This window comes from Eptatretus burgeri, chromosome 15 (assembly GCF_056783735.1).
Source record: "Eptatretus burgeri isolate ZD-2024b chromosome 15, Ebu_testis_v1, whole genome shotgun sequence".
Classification (NCBI taxonomy): Eukaryota; Metazoa; Chordata; class Myxini; order Myxiniformes; family Myxinidae; genus Eptatretus; species Eptatretus burgeri.
Window position 1 is genome coordinate 62,022,218 of NC_140975.1, and position 20,578 is coordinate 62,042,795.

General features: G+C 38.5%; 1 protein-coding gene across 4 annotated transcripts in view; it reads left to right on the forward strand.

Annotated features, from left to right (window-relative positions):
* Positions 1 to 13: 13 nt before the first annotated feature.
* LOC147012317 (uncharacterized) overlaps positions 14 to 20,578 on the forward strand; it is a 43,277-nt gene continuing 22,712 nt past the window's right edge. The window contains exons 1-3 of one of the 4 annotated variants that reach the window (XM_085856308.1): positions 14 to 110; positions 6,175 to 6,622; positions 9,113 to 9,256. In XM_085856308.1, coding sequence (XP_085712434.1) covers positions 6,181 to 6,622; positions 9,113 to 9,256 — 586 coding nt within the window. In that variant the 5' untranslated portion in view covers positions 14 to 110; positions 6,175 to 6,180. Of the gene's footprint in view, positions 111 to 499; positions 756 to 6,174; positions 6,623 to 9,112; positions 9,257 to 20,578 lie in introns of those variants that run through there. The other 3 variants (XM_085856311.1, XM_085856309.1, XM_085856312.1) reach the window with 3 other exon arrangements.

The following is a 20,578-nucleotide window of genomic DNA, read 5'->3' on the forward strand; positions in this document are numbered from 1 at the left end:
GAAGCGCTCCGAAGTTTTGGAGTCGATCGATGTTTATTAAAATTGGAAATCACACTTCCGGTGACGTCACTCTCGCGATACTTCGCGCCAACTCTGACTTGAGGCGATCGGTAAGCGGAGATGATTTAGTTTTCAAATTGAAGTTCGTGGGGAATGTAAATTCAGCTGTGAAGATTTTAGATGTGAAAACGATATTTTTAATGAGAAACGAACGAATATTCTGGCCTGCGATGCACGTTCCCAAATGTACTTTGTTCTTGTTGAAAGCCGGACGTTTGTTTGTTTCCCTCAGCGCTCTGAGGAGATGTGAATATTCGTGTTTTCTCACAGATTCGCGCCTCGTCTCTTGCTCTTACCGTTTCACACCATCTTGCATCGATATAAACTTTTTCCCCCCAGTTTCAGTCAATATGTTTTTTTTTTTTTAAATGCATTTCAGCAAATATCGCCAGGGGCGCAACCAGATGGATTTGTCAAAAAGGGGAGGGAGGGGGCTCGGGACAATGTGTAGACATTCTACTCCAACCTAGCCTGGAGGCTGGGGTGCCGCGTGCCGGTGATAACTCGCCTCCTCTTCGTAAGAGATGCTTTGGAATCTTTAACATCCATCAATGATCTGTGCTAGCAGACTGGTCCTCCGGCTTAATGTCTCGATGATGGACGGGCATGTTGGCAGATTCCTCCTCCGTATGAAACACCAGGGTGGCAGTTTATAGCTTGGTCGAGATTCGAACCTGGGCGAGGACAGCTCGGAGGTGAGTGTACGTCCTTCCAGGGCCGAGGTTATCCAAACCAGCCCCGATGTGTATATTCAACTCCATTCAAACTTCCTGCTCCTTTCTTCATTTCATGCATGGATAATCTCTGGTTGTGGTTTGGCATCAGTTCTTGCACGGGCGCAGCAGTGCTGTTGGTGCAGTGCCCCTCTAGGAGAGCAGCAATTTGGTTCGGGTGTCGACAATAAGCTTGGGTAACAATTCTGAATGCCGAATGTGTCAGAAGTTACCAAAATGTTTATTTATTTTCCACGAGCAAGGGTTACGAGTCCCTCCCCCATCCCACCCCTTCCCCTGCCTCTTCCCACCCCTTCCCCTGCCTCTTCCCACCCCTTCCCCCTGCCTCTTCCCACCCCTTCCCCCTGCCTCTTCCCACCCCTTCCCCTGCCTCTTCCCACCCCTTCCCCTGCCTCTTCCCACCCCTTCTCTCCTACCACCTCCTTCCACCACACCCCTGATCCTTCCACCTCTTGCCTGCAATCCTCCCACACCACCTCTTCCTCTCCCTCCTCTGGACTCCCACCTCACCTCCTTCCTTTCTCCCTTCCCCTCCTTCATCCCACCCTCTCCCCTTCCTCCTCCATCCCACCCTCTCCCCTGCCTCCTCCATCCCACCCTCTCCCCTGCCTCCTCCATCCTACCCTCTCCCCTGCCTCCTCCATCCCACCCTCTCCCCTGCCTCCTCCCACTCAACCCACCTCCCTCCAGACTCCCACCCACCCCTTCCCCACCCTCCTCCACCCATCCCTTCCCCACCCTCCTCCACCCACCCTCCTCCACCCACCCCTTCCCCACCCCTTCCCCACCCTCCTCCACCCACCCCTTCCCCACCCCTTCCCCACCCTCCTCCCCCCACCCCATCCCTCCACTCCTCCCCCACCCCATCCCTCCACTCCTCCCCCCACCCCATCCCCTCACTCTTCCCCCACCCCATCCCCCACCCCATCCCCCACTCCTCCCCCCACTCCTCCCCCCACTCCTCCTCCCACTCCTCCCCCCACTCCTTCCCCCACCCCATCCCCACACCCCATCCCCCACTCCTCCCTCTCCCTCGTAGTTCACTTGTCCTGTTGCTTTACTCATACTAATCCTCCTAATTTTTATTATTCCTCAGTGGAGTATTAATCTAATCCTCCGAATCCTAATTAATTTCCGCCATCTTTGAAGATGGATGGAGGTTACTGTTTTCACCCCTTTCTGTTTGTTATCGTGCCAAAACGAAGTTTTGCAAGATATGTTAGTCAGCTTGTATGTTTTTTTTTTTTTTGTTTTTTTTTTGTTTGTCTGTAATCACGTATAAAAAATTCTGCAGAGCACAGTTATCATCGGAAATTTTTGTAACTTCGCATATCAGAGGCCTATAGAGGTCCCTTTCACTGCACAAAATTTTGAAGGTCAAGGTCAAAGGTCAAGGTCACTTTGGCGCAAATCAGGGGAGTCGACGAAACCCTTATTTTTTGAGTAATTTTGATCGGATCGTCTTCAAACTTCATGGGAATATAGTTCATGGTCTGGCGCTCAGCTGATTAATTTTTGGTGGCGATTGGCCTTGACCTTCATATGTTTTTTTATTTTTTATTTTATTTTTATTTTTTGGTCTGTAATCACGTATAAATCACTCTGCAGAGCACAGTTATCATTGGAAATTTTTGTAACTTCGCATATCAGAGGCCTATAGAGGTCCCTTTCAGCGCATAAAAATTTGAAGGTCAAAGGTCAAGGTCACTTTGTCGCAAATCAGGGGAGTCGACGAAACCCCTTATTTTTTGTGCAGAGTGTTGGTGCTGCCTTTGCAGTCTCCTTGGCTATTGAACACAATCCTGGACGGGTCGCCACTCCGACAGTATACCAGCAAGCTGGCACTCATTTTGCCGACCTCGAAGGGATGACAGGCAGAGTCAACCCCACCTGGTATTAATTTAACAACTGAGTGGGATTTGAACTCAGGATCCTAAGATCCCAAGCCTACCACTCTAACCATTATGCCAACACCAGGCATGACCCTCCATGCATTCACTATATTTATTCATTTGTTCAATAAATTGTTCAAACATGGCCTGGATGTTCATCGCACCCGCTTCCTGGCTCGATCGCTCAGGAATGAGGGAGGCTCCTATCTTAGGCCTCTCACTAGCCCCCAACCACAGTTCACTTCCTTCGTCCTCACTGCTTCCTCATGCTGCTATCTTCTGCACATCCGCAATTTTGTGCAGCCGCTTTATTCCCACGCGCGCTTCAACAAAAAAGTATATTTATATTTTTTAATTTGCAGAACGTTCCCCGATGCTCTCTCTACATCAATTAACTCCAAATTTAGAAGTCCTCTGGTTGTAATATCCCCCTCCTGATCCACAAATGTCGTGTTGGTCAGGAGTGAGCTTTCCAAAGTTAGAGTTTGAAAATGCCAATGTCGTGGTTGTCTTGTGGGTTCAGAAATCCCATTTCTGACACCAATTGTCGTGTTCAAGTGGTGTGTTAACACAGACCATTGAACGGATAGGCTGAACTGTATTTAACTTTCTCGGACTGCATTAAGTTAACTACTCAAATACGGCCCATGCTACTCTATATACTTCTATCTGTTTGATGACAAACGTAACAGTATTATTAACGTGATGATGTATTTGCAAACAGACATAAAATGGAGTGACATAAACCGGGGTATTATTGTATTGTTTTTCTTCTTTAAAGTTGTTTCGCATTTAAATGGCTCTTAAGCAAATGTTAATTAGCTGTGCAGGAGAGGAACTGCACTGCACTGTACTGTACTGTGCAGTCGTGTCTTCTGCAAATGTTTATTCACAATTGTTATTATTTACTTCCTTCCGATGTGACATATAGCTGTGAGTAGCATCATTGGCTGAAGGTGCTGCTGCCTAGTGCCCTCTGTAGATTCGGCGAGGTATTTGCAATTTGCCCATGGTTCTGACGATGGCTCGCCTACTCTTTGTAAAGGGCAATGTGGGATCTTTAACATCCACCAACTTATGCCGGCAGACAGGACACCCAGTTTAATGTCCATCCTTGGGACAACACACACATTGATGGCTCGCCCTGCCTGCGAGACACCAGGATGACAGTTTATAGCTCGGCCGAGAATGGAACCCAGGCTAGACGGCTCAGAGATGAGTGTGCATGCTTCTAGACCATCCCTGCCAGCCCCATTATTTTCTTCTTTCATTACTTTCTCACCATTAATAACAGTAATAATAACAACCTTTTATAGCACATTATGTTTCAGAGGAAATTAATCCACACGATGGCTGTCACATACATGATGAGATTTTTTTTATACTTCGACCAAATCAAAAACAACGGCAGACAAATAATCCGTCATTTTGTGGATCTAAAAATATAACCTGTTCTTGTTATGCTTTATTAACGAGGACGTAATCACGAGGAGCACAGCCTGTACTTTGTGCAATGGAGATGTAGACAGAAAATCAAGTCTGGTAGTTCAACATTGGCATGTTACCACATTGTGGTGCGAACGAGATGTATAAACTATGTGTTCGCCGATTGGCTAAATGTAGGTAATCAGACTGCAGCCATTTGGTTCTGTGCTTAATTCCTGTGGAAAGTACGTGTTTACTGTCTTCTTTTTTGTTGCTGATCCTGTGGCTATGTTAAAATAGGGAGATATAAAGATGAAAAATGGTGTTTCTCAAGGAATCTGATGTATTTTTTTAAGCCTGCACTTCAGTAGATTCTGTTATCTCATCAAATTGTGGGAAATAGTTCTTTCAGTTTACCTTTGGTGCAAACCATCCCGTGTCATCCCCATCCCTGTTGCCATCTTTTTCTTTTACCCCCATCGACCGTGTCTAGCCCAGCCCTCTTACGTACTTGCAGGTTACTGTTTTCTCCCCGACTCTCTCTCCTCTTTTCCTGTTCATTCATTCCCTTACTTATTGTGTCCAATTATTGCCCACTATCAGTCCATATCCTCCATCACACATCTCTTCCATGAGTGTTGAGCTTGTCATTCCTGGTGTAACATTTTTGCCATGTTTCAGCTTTGTTTTAGGTGGGACACGTGAGGATTTGTGATGGCGTACCATCGACTTTGCTCTAGTTACCTTTAACAAGGACAATTGGGTCCACGAGCAGCGTGTGGCACATTCCTAAAGGTTTTGTCGGCTAAAAAAAAAAAAAAAATTTTAATTAAAAAAAAACAACTTCGATATTTCGTCACGTGCCTTGTTAAGCCAATAGCGAAACGCGTCATAATGCATTTACGTATTTATGATATATTGTGTATTTATGGAATAAATAATGTATTTACGAAATTACAATACTATAAATGGAATAATCTTTAAAAAGTAACGTGAACCTTTCGAAAATTTAAAGCAAATGTCCGAATATATTTAAAAGTTCATGTTAGACGCTCTCAAAAGGCACCGTCTATGTGAGGATGTGTACATGTGCACAGTATTTAAGGAGATCCGGATCTTGTATATACAAGAGCCGAGTCCTAGAGCTTAAGGTTTTGTCTTCACAAGAAGAAGACGAAGAAGAAGAAGAACAACAACAACGCCGAGCTCTCTGAGCAGCGTTCGCTATGCGAGACGCTGCTGAAAATACATTTTAAGCGGTGAAGCCGCTTCAGTATTTGACTGTATTCATCTGTCCATCCATCCATACATCTGTAAAAAATGAAGAAGAACCTTTCCAACATGCGGTGTTTCCAGTGTGTGTGTGTGTGTGTGTGTGTGTGTGTGTGTGTGTGTGTGTGTGTGTGTGTGTGTGTGTGTGTGTGTGTGTGTGTGTGTGTGTGTGTGTGTGTGTGTGTGTGTGTGTGTGTGTGTGTGTCCATTAATTACGTACAGTATGTCTTCATGAATTACTTATTATTGGAATGTTATTTTTGACCTTTCAGACTGCTGAGACCCTTTGACCTTTGAAAACCCTTTAAGACCCTCTAGACTTCAAATGCCCCAAAAGACCCTGAGGACCTAAAAGATCCTGAAGACCCAAAATACCCAGATGAAAATTTGGACCAATGGATGAACGGGCCCATTGGTAATTGTATAAGGTTCTAAAGGGTCGTAATGGGTAATTCTAAAGGGTTGTAAAGGGTGATTCTATAGGGTTCCAAAGGGTTTATCAGGTAATTCTAAAGGGTTTCGTTCATTTCTAGGCTTTGCCTATTTCATATTAAAAAATGCCAAACTGAACCGCTTCCTTTGGATGTGGTGCAAATTAATATATATATATATATATATATATATATATATATATATATATATATATATATATATATATATATATATATATATATATATATTTCTTAACTTATTGAGGCTCATGGAAAAACTTTTTGAAAGAGAATTAATGTTTACCTAAATTTAATGAAAGCAAGATTTTGTTGTGAAAGAGGTTGTTGTCTTTTCTGCAGTAGGTCATGGATGAGACAAAGCCATTTTCAGACTGGTTGCAGACTCAAGGCCTGACGAGAGAGACAGCCAGAGCCATTGTTTCTGAGCTTGACATCAACAGCTCAGGAGCACTGGATGCCTGCTCTGAATCACTCACAATGAGAGCGGAACTCTTCTCGCTGGCCAAGCAGAAGCTGCCTTTTGTGATGTATGCCGAGTTCCGTCGCTTTGTGGAATCTCGCTGGGAGTTGCAAGATGTCCAGGCAGGAAGCCCGATACTGATGGCTGTGCTGCACTCCATGCTAATCGCCGTCAGCCAAGAGCTTTCCAGCTGTGCTGAGAAACTGGTTTCCTTGGGCTCTGTGCCTGGTTTTGAAGACCAGGATGGTAGTGTGGGAGTTACGGACTTGAGAATATTGAATGTTTGCAGTCTTCAGCATCAAGAGGAAAGCATCAGCCCAAAAATTGGTACGTGATAGTAGAGTGGAATTAAATCTGTTCAATGTGGCTGTGGGTGAATGGACCTTGACGATGCCCTTTGTTTTGATGAAATTTTGAATGTTGGAAATTATCCTGGTTCTTTTTGAATAACGGTTGGGGTTTTAAGGGGAAAAATAATTGTACGGAGGGTTTCTGGTGCAGTCTTCTCAATTATCTGCCAAACTCTTCATCAGAATTCCCTTCAATCTGCTAATTAAATGGCAAAAGAGCATTCTCCCAATCAGTGCTGTGTCGGTGTTTCAGGAAACCGTTTTCTTTCCAGATGCAAAATGGGGGAAAACCATTCTGCATTGATGAGATGTGGCCTTGCACAAATCCAACACTACTATGATGATGGACAGACAATTAATGAACATTTTAAAAGTGCATCAAAAGGATAGAGCATTCTAGGTGTTTAGCCATGCACTCGTACCTGTGCAGTTTTTGAAGAATGTTCTCACTTTTGTAAACTTTTGCATTTGTGCAGTTGTTTGTTGTACACCGCTGCTTCCCAATGTCCTATCCAGGCGATGCATGATGTCATCGCTGGGCACAAAGGAAGGGAATACTCGGTTTTCTTGTTTGTTTGTTTGTCCGGGCGATATCTCAACCATCCTTTGAACTTGGAAGCTGAAATTCGGGGACAAGAGTGAAGATATGCTTTGGCAAAAACAGTATTTTTTAAAAAAATTTTGGTTAATCGATTAATTGATAAATTACGTAATTATGATCGATTAATTTTTTTCTTATTTATTTTCTTTCTCAGCTAGGCAATATCTCAGGCCACCTTTGAGCTCGGAAGCTGATATTTGGACACGACGGTGAACAAGTGATTTGGCTATAAAGGATATTTTTCATTTATTAATTAATCGATTAATTATTCATTTTTTTTATTAATTACTTGATTTTCAAAGAGTGACAGTTTCAGATGAAACAGTGGTGGTTTAGGTATGATATTAGGCAATTGATTGAGGAATCAATTATTTTATGACTATTATTTATTTTAATTACGCAATCAATCACTGAATCAATCAATTATTGCACACCGCTCACTCAAAATTAGTCTCCATATGCTGCATGGCGAGTAAGTCTCATTTATACATATTTACCTCAAGTGCACCGCTCCCTCCCAATTCCGTCTGCACGTGCTGCACGACTGCATTGCCGGAGCGCTGAGTGCTAGAGGATTTATTACTTACGAAATCTAAAGATTTCGTAAGTATATTGATGACTTCCGTCGTGTGTGTGTGTGTGTGTGTGTGTGTGTGTGTGTGTCTGTGTGTGTGTGTGTGTGTGTGTGTGTGTGTGTGTGTGTGTGTGTGTGTGTGTGTGTGTGTGTGTGTGTGTGTGTGTGTGTGTGTGTGTGTGTGTGTGTGTGTGTGTGTGTGTGCGCGTGCGTGCACGATAACTCGAGAACGGAAGAAGCTACCAATATCAAATTACACCATGTGATTCAGGAGGGTGATTGCTCGTGCTGATTAGATTTTGGTCAAAATCGGTCAAAGGTCAAGGTCACAGTGAGGTCAAACATTCGATTTTTGATGGTTTGGTACAGAATCATCATAAAAACTTTTGGTTTGCGTCGCTACCTTCTCTGGAGACAGCTTTTATTAGACAAGGTCAGAGGTCAAGTTGACGATTTCGTAAGTACCAGTCTATGACTGCTTGTTTATTTATTTATTTGGCATTGGGGCGGTGTACTTTGAATGTACCGCTACTTGTTTTTGTAATAATGATTAATCAATTAATCGATTAATTATTTTCTTTCTTCCTTTCTGGGTGATATCTCAGCCAGTCTTTGAGCTAGGAAGCTGAAATTTGGGGACAAAAGTGAAGATGTGCTTTGGCAAAAATGTTAATTTTTTTATTTTCTTATTAATAAATTCATTGATTAATTACTTCATTGTTATCGATTTATTATTTATTTTATTTATCATCTGGGCAATATCTCAGGCACCTTTTGAGTTCCGAAGCTGATATTTGGACACGACAGTGAACAAGCGATTTGGCTATAAAGGGTATTTTTGATTTATTGATCAATCAATTAATTGTTAAATTTTTTGATTAATTACTTAGTTTTCAAAAAGTTACAGATTCAGATGAAACAGTGGTGGTTTAGGTATGCTATTAGCCAATTGATGAAGAAATTAATTATTTTACGATTATCATTTATTTATTTCAATTATGCAATTAATCAATCAATTATTGTACACCACTCCCTAAAATTCTGACTCCATGTGCTGCAAGGCAGCATCGTCGAGCGCTGAAGGTGCCCTGGTGATGCCGCACGCTGGAGGATTTGTTATTTATTTATTTGGCATGGGGGTGGTGCACTTTGTACTGCTACTTGTCTCTGGGTTTAAACATGGTAACCATAAGTATTCATGTCATATTTATACATATATTTATATTATATTATATTATATAACTGGAAGCTTGGCATATGCTTTAAGGCCACCACTACTTGTTTATTTCCAGGAAAAATGAATGTTGATGCAGAAGAACATCTCTTCTTGAATGCTGTAGAATCCATCTTGGATGCATCAAGCCAAATGAAGGAAGATATTACTCAATGTGTCAATGATGACGATCAAGTTAATGGGTCCATACAGACTGAAGCTGGTAAGAACCAAATTACCCTTGTGTCGTTTGATACTCATTTTGGTGTGACTTGATTTCATTTTCTCGATAAGTGTATAACAGATCGTAATGGAACTTTTGTCGAGATGGAGGGTGAAAAACCTTCACAAAAAGCAGACAGTCTTCAACACAATTCCGAGGATTTGAGAGTATGGTCAAATCAACGCTGTTTATGGGATTTTAACTTGGGCTTACATGTTCGTATGTTGTTGCCATTGTACCTTGGAAATGGACTCCCTTTAAGCCAACTCACTCTGAGACAAAATCAAATGTACATTTAATTTTGAAGAAACAGAACTTTTGCAAGTTTGCTGATGTGCCATTCAATAGATGACATAAAGTTAATTTTCATAGTTCGGTAATACACATCCAGACAAGCCAACAGTTGTTAATTTTTAAAAAGTCAATTATTAGCTCAACTAAACCGTAGTTCCGGGGAGCTTATGGGATGGCGCGTCGTCCATCTGTCCACAAATACTTGCAACTTCTTCTCTGAAACTACACATTTGATTGAGATGAAAATTTACTACAACCTTCATCTCCCTGTATTTGTTCATGGCATTAAAATAATCGGGTCCTCAGGGGTCTACAGGAGTTGCCCCCAAAATAGGTATTTGCTTTCTTCTCAGAAACCACACATGCAATTCCGATGAAACTTGACCACAACATTCATTACCAGGGCTGTACCAAAGTTTGTTCATGGCGTGAAAGAAATCAGGATCCAGGGGGTCTACGGAGGGAGTTTATGGGGGTTGCCTTCTGTAAACAGGTATTTGCTTCTCAGAAACGATGCAAACAATTCTGACAAAACTTGACGACAACCTTCATCACCCATCATGTACCAAGGATTGTTCATGACACTAAAAAAAATCTGGGTCTGTGCAGGTGTAAAGGGGGGGTGCCCCCACCCCCCAAAATATGTATTTGCTTTCTTCTCAGAAACTACACACACAATTCCGATGAAACTTTATTACAACCTTCATCACCTGTGCTGTACCAAAGTTTATTCACACCATTACAAAATATCGGGGTTTAAGGGATTTACGGGGGTTGTTACGCAAAAGAGGTATTTGCTTTCATCTCAGAAACTACACACACAATTCCGATGAAACTTGACTACAACCTTCATCACCTGTGCTGTACCAAAGTTTGTTCACACCATTACAAAATATCGGGGTTTAAGGGATTTACGGGGGTTGTTAGTTGTTACCCACAAGAGGTATTTGCTTTCTTCTCAGAAACTACACACACAATTCCGATGAAACTTCACCACCGCCTTCGTCACCCATGTTGTACCAAAGATTGTTCATGACATTAAAAAAATGGGGTCTAAGGGGGTGTATGGGGGGGGTTGCCCCCCCCCAAATATGTATTTGCTTTCTTCTCCGAAATTATACACACAAGTTCAATGAAACTTGACCAGAACCTTCATCACCCGTGATGCACCAAAGTTTCTTCACACTATTTAAAAAATCATGGTCGAAGGGGATTTACGGGCAGGGGTGGGGGAGTGGGTTTGCCCCCCAAAATAGGTATTTGCTATAACATTTGTTCATTGGTTTTTTTATGATCCTGTCCCATGTTGATTTATTATGTTCCTGTCCCACCTCAGTATCATTATTCTACCAGGTGAGTGCCCATAGGTGTTGCCCCTATGTTTATATTTGATCTATTAAAAACAACTTGCATTGAGGAGGATTCATACTTGAGTGTGAAAGCCCCACCAGGTATTGCATTCTCCTAAGATAAAGAACAGGTTCAATGTGCTTTGACCACTGAGCAGTATTCATTCAGGATTCAGACATCCCAGATCATGACCACTTGAGTTGGGGGGGGGGGCAGGGGGCAGGGGTGGGGTTGAAACATCAGACCTGAGTCTTCAATCCTTGTTATTTGTTATATTTGCTGGTGCTTTCAGCCTAAAACAAAATGTATTTTTTGCTTTTTCTCCAACATGAATATTTCACAAACAAGTACAATGTCCTTCCAACCTCCCTGTATGCATCCCTTCCATCCACCCATCCTTGCCCATTTGGACTATGCTCATGGGGCGTTTATTTTGTATCAAAATTCATAATGCCCAATGTTTTGTATCCCACTGGTAAGCCGGATCTGCATCCGGACCTTAACCAAACTCTAATTAGCTTGTTCTTGTCACTTAATCAACTCATCCACCGAGTTTTGTCATAACTCGTACATAACATTTTGAGATTTTGTGCTCGTTCTCGTTTTAGTCCCGATCTCTCAATGGTGATGAATCACTGTAAAAATTCTCATAACACTCGATCTTCACCAAAATCTAAACGTTTCGTATTTTTCACACACCCAACATGTCCACCAAGTTTCGTCTGAATCTGTCCACAACCTTTTGAAATATCCTGTTCAGAGACAAACAGATAGACAGACAGGGGTGAAAACACAACCTCCGTTCAGCTTTGGTGGCAGAGGAGTAGGGTAAGAATACTGATTCTGGCTCACTTTTCCCCATGTAAATGAATGGGGGATTTTCAGCGATTTATATTTTTTTTCCTTAAAAATAAACCCCCTTTTTATCCCAAGGTATATTTATTTGTCTCCCCTTTTAACTTGGAGGTTGAACCTCATTGAATTGAACACCTGGGGGTTGAACAGCTCACTCATTGAACCTATAAAGATTTGTTCATTCTCAAATTCCTTCAATAGTTTAATTTTCTTTGCACAATAATCCCCATCTAAAATATTGACAAACAAAACATTTGAATCTTTATATTTTTTAAGATACCCCTTTTGTGCCATTACGAAATGATAAACTTCTCTTAATGCTCTTGTTTGACCACCTCCTGAGCCACAGGTTATTTTTTGTTAAGCCCCGCCCACTTTTCTTTAAGCCCCGCCCACTTTTGCTAAGCTCCGCCCACTTTTCATAAGGTATTTTTTTCTAAGCCACGCCCACTTTTCCTAAGCCCCGCCCACTTTTGCTAAGCTCCGCCCACTTTTCATAAGGTATTTTTTCTAAGCCACGCCCACTTTTCCTAAGCTCCGCCTACTTTTGCTAAGCCCCGCCCACTCTTACATCATTTCCAGTTCATCTCTGACTCACAAAGAAATCACTAGAAAATTACAGGATGTTATGGTTTTGAAAAATTTCCCAATGAAGGCTTGCCTAGGCTTGCCCAGGGAATTTCCAAAGGAAACCACACCCACCAGTCTTTCTCTATAAAAGCTTCAAACCCAGGCTCCATTTTAAACATTTGTTCTTGCTGGCAATGGTGTTCTGTGTGCTTGTCTCAAACTCTCTGTCTTCTATGGAACTAAACCTTCAAGTTGATGAACTGGATTCAAACCTCTTATCTATTGAGGTAAGATTTTTTATTTTCCTATTTTCAAACTTTGATTGAAGCATACTCATTTAATAATTAAATAACTTAATTAATACATTATTATTTTCTCTCACAGGAAATTGTATCTGAAAATACTGCTTTTGCTACAACTTGGGGGAAATTGTTGGCTTGGTTGAAGACCTTGAGTGGGATGACTTTGGTGTTCCTTGGAACTCTCTGTCTTCTATGGAACTAAACCTTCAAGTTGATGAACTGGATTCAAACCTCTTATCTATTGAGGTAAGATTTTTTATTTTCCTATTTTCAAACTTTGATTGAAGCATACTCATTTAATAATTAAATAACTTAATTAATACATTATTATTTTCTCTCACAGGAAATTGTGTCTGAAATACGAAATGAAAATACTGCTTTTGCTACAACTTGGGGCGAAATTGTTGGCTTGGTTGAAGACCTTATGAGCGACCAAGACCCACAGAACGAGTTCGTCCTTGATGACCCAACCAAAGAGTTATACCTTGGAGACCAGCAAAATCCTGAAAAAGAGTTTTACAGCAATAGTACTCATTGTGAGTTATCAAGACAATACCCACTGAACAAGTTATACCTTGATGAGCCAGAATACAAGTTTTACCTTGGAGACTCACAAATTTTGAAAAAATCAGTAAATGAGTTCTGCCTTGATGGTTTAAATAACTACCTTGGAGACTCAGGAAAAGGGTTCTGCCAAGATGGTTCTAAATATGGGGCCTACCTTGGAGACTCACAAATTTTGAAAAAATCAGTAAATGAGTTCTGCCTTGATGGTTTAAATAACTACCTTGGAGACTCAGGAAAAGGGTTCTGCCAAGATGGTTCTAAATATGGGGCCTACCTTGGAGACTCACAAATTTTGAAAAAATCAGTAAATGAGTTCTGCCTTGATGGTTTAAATAACTACCTTGGAGACTCAGGAAAAGGGTTCTGCCAAGATGGTTCTAAATATGGGGCCTACCTTGGAGACTCACAAATTTTGAAAAAATCAGTAAATGAGTTATCCTTAAGAGACTTTGTAAGTTGGTTTTACTTTGAATACTTGAAATGTGGGTTCTGGATTGATAACTCACAATGTGATACATATCTTGGAAACTCAACGGGAATGTGGTTATACCTTGAAGACTTGGAAAGTTGGGTTTATGTTGGACACTTGAAACTTTTTTGGGGGCTTTTATTTATTTATTTATTTATTTATTATTATTATTATTTTATTTATTTATATTTTGGAGACTTTTGGAGTTGCTATCACTCTTTGGGATCTAAACCTATCGATGTAGTTCTTTGTCGGATGGTGCTTGATGGGAGCAAGATCAAGAAAGTTCTGGGAAGAAAGTGCAGGCTTACTCCCCCTTTCTACGTCATCAAACCTGAAAGCCTTAAAAGACAGAATTGGAAGAAGAAAAAAAAACGTAAAAATATATATATATATATAGGTGGAAATCTCATTTTGAAAAAGACATTGTGTTGGGTGAGGATTGAGTTGGGGTTGAGATTTTGAATGTGAGGGTTGGGGTTGAGATTTTGAATGTGAGGGTTGGGACACACACACATACACATCAACAAACAAAAGTTAAGCCTTGACTATTCAGTTGAGGATTCTGTGTTTGGGGTTCACAGATCTAAGAACGTCCCCCTTGACACACATTATATACTGTTATACACCTCGGACTTGGCCCTCGAGTGTCCACAACGGTGTATAGTAGGAGGGAGTGAAGCGCCAACCTATTGCTCCCATTACACACACACACACAAACAAAAGTTAAGCCTTGACTATTCAGTTGAGGATTCTGTGTTTGGGGTTCACAGATCTAAGAACGTCCCCCTTGACACACATTATATACTTGTCCCTCTAGTGTCCACAAAGGTGTATTATCTGCTTAGTTTTGTCTTTTGTAATTCCTGTGAATAAAATGAACCTAAAATCTCTTCCCCTTCCAAATCATATATTTTATAAGTCCAAGGAACTGTATCTATTACATCAACAATTTTAAAAGTTCTTTCGTCCATCGTTCAGTAAAACCCTTTTCAAAATGAGATTTCCACCTATATATTCTTACGATATCACCAACTTTGAACTTAGGTTTTCTAACATTAATCTCTTTTTCATATTTTAATTTTGTAAATGTTTCTGATGGCTTCATATTCGTTGACGTGTGAATCGTGTCATTATACTTATCCACAATATCCTGAATAAAAGATAACCATTGTTGTGAACCGAGTTGTGTGAATTTTTATATAGTCTCTCTTTTTAAGGTACGATTAAAACGTTCAACAACAACTGCCTTCCCTTCATTAAAGGTACTGTATAATGTAATACTGTTATTTTTTAGAAAATTCATAAATGTCTTGTTATAAAACTCTCTACCCTCATCAGTCCACAATTTCTTAGGTTTTCTCTTACTTTTATTAAATATCTGTTGAAAAGCTAACATAAGAGTATTACCTGTTTTGTTTTTTAAAGGGACAACCCACGCATATCTACTCCTCAAATCAATAACTGTTAAAGCATACTTGTACCCCTTATCATTATTGAGTTCAATCAAATCAGCAGACCAGATATAATCAACTTCCTTGGAATAAACTTTCCTTCTCTGAAACTTTGTGAATATTGGTTTATGTAATTCATCAGCTAATTGCTCTTCAGTCTTAATGGCATCATTAGAGCCTATAAGTTTTTTGAATTTCCAAGTCCAAGTTTCAATTTAGCACTAATCATCTTCTTCACGATGAACCTATCAACTTTTTCTCTCAAGGTTGGATTTTGTATCAGAGACAAATTATATAACATTTCTCTATCGGCTTCATGCTTTTCTTCCAACGTTGTGGTATTCCCATAATCAATATCGTGTCTCATGCACACTTCATCAACTCTATTGATTGGTTTACTCCAGGATTTAGGATTGTCTGCCTCATCTAATCTTTTATCCAAGTTTGTGCCTGGACCACAGAAAGAATACCCTGGAAGATGTAATTCCCTGGTATTCCAGTAGTTGTAAATTTACTTCCTGATAAAAACTTTTGTATATCTCCTCCGAGTTTGTGTTTGGAGATAAATTGATTTTTGTTTGAACGACACAGCGAACATATACCTTTTTGTATAACCCTGTTATTTTTAGTTTTAATATATGAAATATTTTTAGTATTAGTTTTTTTTTTACATTTGAGATAATAACTCATTTATTTATGAGAAAAATTTCTGTAGAGTGCAAAAACCTTTTTAGTTTCCAACATGCACATTTGAATCTTAATTTTTAAAACATAAAGAATCCTTAGAAATGCCTTCACTCTCTCCTCCATTTATTGAAGAAAAAACTTGAATTAAAATACATGTCTTCTCGATGTCGATAGTCTTGTCGAATGTATTGCAAATAGACTTTTTAATTCTTTGTATTCCTCTAGTGAGATAAGTTAATTTCTTTAATACCTCTATTCTTTTTTGAATCTCACTGGTTTCCATATTTTGATATTTATTCATTCTCTCTTTCCTCCCTCTCTCTCTTCTCTCTTTCCTCCTTCTCTCTCTCCTCCTCCTCCTTTCCTCCTCTTCCTCTCTTCTTCAACTCCTTCCTCATCCCTTACTATACTTGAATCGTTTACACCCCATAGAATATTATACATATATTCATCAGGATTTCTTGTTATTCCTGTATCCAAAATAATTTTTTTACAACAGGATACCAATAAAATTTCTTTTGAATTTCTAAAAGAGCCTTACCTTTTCTTAACCTTATAATTTTTTCATTATTTAACATTCTAATTAAATCTAAAGTTGTTGGTTTATCAACATCAGCATAATGCCAATCTTTTATTGAAAATACCTCATTCTTATGTTGTAGAACATATTTATTAAAATACCGAATACCCTTTTCTTGAAGGTATGCTTGAACACAGAAATGATAATTTTCTTGAAGCCTTCTTGCTGTCATTTATGTATTAGAAATATATGTTAGAATAATATTATGGCACGAAACACCTCCCCATCTTCCCATAGTTAAATCATTTTGTATTTCCTTACTTATTATATATAATCCTGTTTTTTGTTTTCATGAGATAAACAAGGGCAAAACCATTATTATATTTACCCTTATTAAATTCTTTTTATTTGTTGTTTACTAATCGTGGCTCCACAAAACTCATTCTCGATACCAAGTGGATAATATTCTTCCTTACGAGACTGATTTAATTGTTCCAGGTCTTCGAGGTTAATTTTAAATGACCAATTATACCCTAAATCATTCATATCATACCCCATTGTTCTATTCTCATACAAACGATCGCCCTTCTTTATAAAAATTTATTTTAATTCGAACTGTGAATTCTGTATGACCTGGAGATAATATCAACACTTCTGTATCTTTAGAATACACAGCCGTTTATTTAAGTATATATATTGTGATAAACGCTAATCTCACCAAGTCATTCGTCAGTCGTAATTGGATAATTTTTAATTTATAAGCATTTTTCATGTTAATATTTTTGTTTATATTATATTTATATCGTTCAGCCTGTGCCTTTGTGTAATAATTTGATAAATCAATATCCAGTTCTTGAGATACACCAAAGATAGAACCATCTTTACCAACATAAGTCATTTATATTAGATTAAAAATAATATCATAAAATTTTTTATTTTTGTTGAGTTGAAATAACACATATAGACATAATTGACCACAACACTTGGAATTTAATTCTTGGACTTGAAATGTTTGATAAACACCATTCTGTAAGAATTTTATGACTTCAACAGGTGGTGGAAGACCAAAACTATCAAAATAATATTTGTCTTGACTATTAAAAATACAAACCCAATGAGAACTGTTCCCATCATTATCTTCTAAGTTCATAATAATATTCTTTGTATGTTTCGACACATTTGTTAATTCATCTCTCATACAAATAACCACATTATGAATTTTTAATTTCTTACAATATTTGGCAAGTTGTAAATTTGATGTTGTATTCTTTCCAAATTCTTTCAACCACTCATCAATGCTCATTTATTTATTAGAAAGATATAATCCATTACCTCTTTTCGTTAATTTTACACCTGCTTGTGCTATAGAAGAAAGCATATCTCCAACTAACAATCTCGCTTTATCAGGCAGACCTTCAAGTTTTCCAGTAAAATCTACAATTACACCACTTCCACTAATTTGTTTCTCCAACTCTTTGTTATGTCTTTCCAATTCTTTTTGAGCCTGGAGTTGAGCCTTCCTTTCGTTGGCAGTTTTGACCGCTGTTGAAATACCACCCGTCAATGCTCCAACCGCACTTAAACCAGCAAATAAAGGAATTAGAAATGGGAGAAATCCTCCACTCGTCTCTCTTATTGAATATTTTTTCAACATTGGTTTTGTCATTTTAATTTTAAGTGAGCCAGTGTCATTCAAGATTTTAACCTGTTCTCTTGTGAGCAAAACATCAATTCTTACTGCTCCTTTTCTCTGAATTGTATTAACGTTAATCGTACAAGGCTTTTGATTTTGAACACAAGATGATAGTTTATGAAGATTGATTTGATTAACATATACCCCAGTTGGTACTTTGCCACTCATTTATTTAACAAAATTATGTGAGACTAATCATCACACCATTATCTGTATTAATCTGCAATTCTGTTTCTTCCAAAAGCAAACAATATGTATCAACTTCTTCACTCTCTCCTCTTTCAATGTATAGGGAAGTATCCACTCGATTAGACTTTATAGTTTCTTTTTTGAGCGCTCAGGTCAAACGTATAGATTGTATACAAACTTTTAAATGCTGTCATATCCAAAATAGGTTCTTTATTTCCATTACTTTCACACACCTTTTGGTAAGACTTGTATGCTTCAGCAAAATCATTTTTTTCCCAATTAATTTCCAATCTATCTCGTGGATAAAATGTTCCATCTAGAGAAACGCGAAGTTGTTTCACCTTAGCATTATCACTCAATGCATTATTCTTATCAGTCGCAGTATCACCATCTGGCTTTTTAAAAATCATCCACAGATATCGTGGCTTTCCTTCCAGAACACCCAAATTCCACGTGTAAAGTAGTTTGATTGAGTTTAACGTGTTGACATCTTCTTTTGAGGTATGATACACTGAGTGGTCTCTTTGAGTTAAGTCTTCGATTCAACATCTCTTCTGTTTTAAGATTAGGAGTATATTCACTGATATACCAACTCATCTCCTCAATTACAAATTTATTCTGATCACCAAAAGCATTACCAACACCAAAAAGCAATCTATTTTCATTATCATTCCTTTGTAGTTGAAATCTAATTTTAAGACCATACAGAACTTTATCATAATCACAAAATCCAAATATACCTTTAAGAGGAACTGCCACAGTAAAACTATTTTCTGCTTTTGTATCATCATTATACATTCCTTTCCTTTGAATATATCCAGGGTCTGTGTTTGTTCCCGTTGACATATCAGGAATAAAACCTTCGACAGACCCTTTCCCATTCTATCACTGAATGTATAGAGTGTAAATTTCATCATTTCAGATACAGCAGAGACATAATCAACCGCTTCAACTTCTTGTGTTCCAATATACAATCGCACACTATCAAACATTTTCCAGAAGAAATCATTTACAAGTGTAGCGTTTGTGTTATTCCCAGCCTTAGTGAATTTAAATTTACACAACAAGAAACTTTCGGAGATTCAAATAGGTTTGTTGATTATTTATTTCAAAACTTTTTGTACCATTTGTATTCCAGTCTGTTCCAGTTATTGCATTTTTACCTTGAAGTAATCTTCTTTTTAGTGGAGTTTGAGATAATAATAGTATCATCCAAATCATAGATACTATCAATTGCTTCCATACTTGTATTTATTTAGGAAAAAGATGTTAAAACTTTTGAAACCCTGATCCAAGTATTTGAATTATTTTCTGTCGTTCTTGGGGGGACAACTGAGTTTTACCTTTCTTAATTTCTTTTATTGCTTGTAATTTATGAGATTCTTTCTGAGCATCTTTTATACTCTTTACAGCACCTGCTACATTTCCCACAGCAGAAGCAGTTGAACCAATTAGGTCTTTATGTTTAAGAATAGTTGAACCAATACCCATGAGAGTATCAATTATCCCATCTCCTCTAAATTGATGTCCGACACCCCTTTGTCTCTTAGGTTTATAGTATCCTCTACCAAGATACATACCTTCACCCTTGTAGTACGGGAAAGGAACATCCCATCCCCTGTAATTATTTTATATTTTCCCAACTCGTGCTTCCTCTAATAACCATCGTATTTATTTATTGAAAAACTTCACGTAGGTGAATTCTGATGGATATAACTTCTCCATTAAAAGAGATCACACGATTATCTTGGTCGGTTATCCTAAAATTTACTCTGTGTATGGTTTTCCTGACACAGGTAGATAAACCAAATTTTTAGGCTCCATATTGAATTTATAACCAATTGGGGTTGAGTATACACTGAATGAAAATATTGTATTTGTTTTTAATCCATCATTATAAGCACCATCAATCAAATCACAGTGAATTAACACCTAATTTATTCTGAGGATATTTGAATGACATTATCACTGTAAAACGTCCCATTCGTTTCAATCTTTTTGAGGAGAAACCTAATAACTCTCTAAATGAATTATCAATTGTGAAATCAACCTTGTAGTTATTTTTAACTTTAATCGTTGATTTTGAAGTATGTTTTTGAATGTTTATAACAATATTTTTTGGTTCATCACCCTGTTCTTTCATAAGACGAGCAATTTCGGAAGATATTTGAGAAATCTCGTATGCTCCGGTGAGACTGTTATTGCTTTGTATCCACTTCCCGGATTATAACTAAACTTGTCATTTTTCTCGGTTATATTAAATAAGGTATTATAAGTCTCCATGGACAATAAAGATGCCTCATATTCTTTTGTTGTGTCAAGTTGTAGTGGGTATGGGAATGAAGATGTGTGGTCGCTTGTTGTGAAATTAA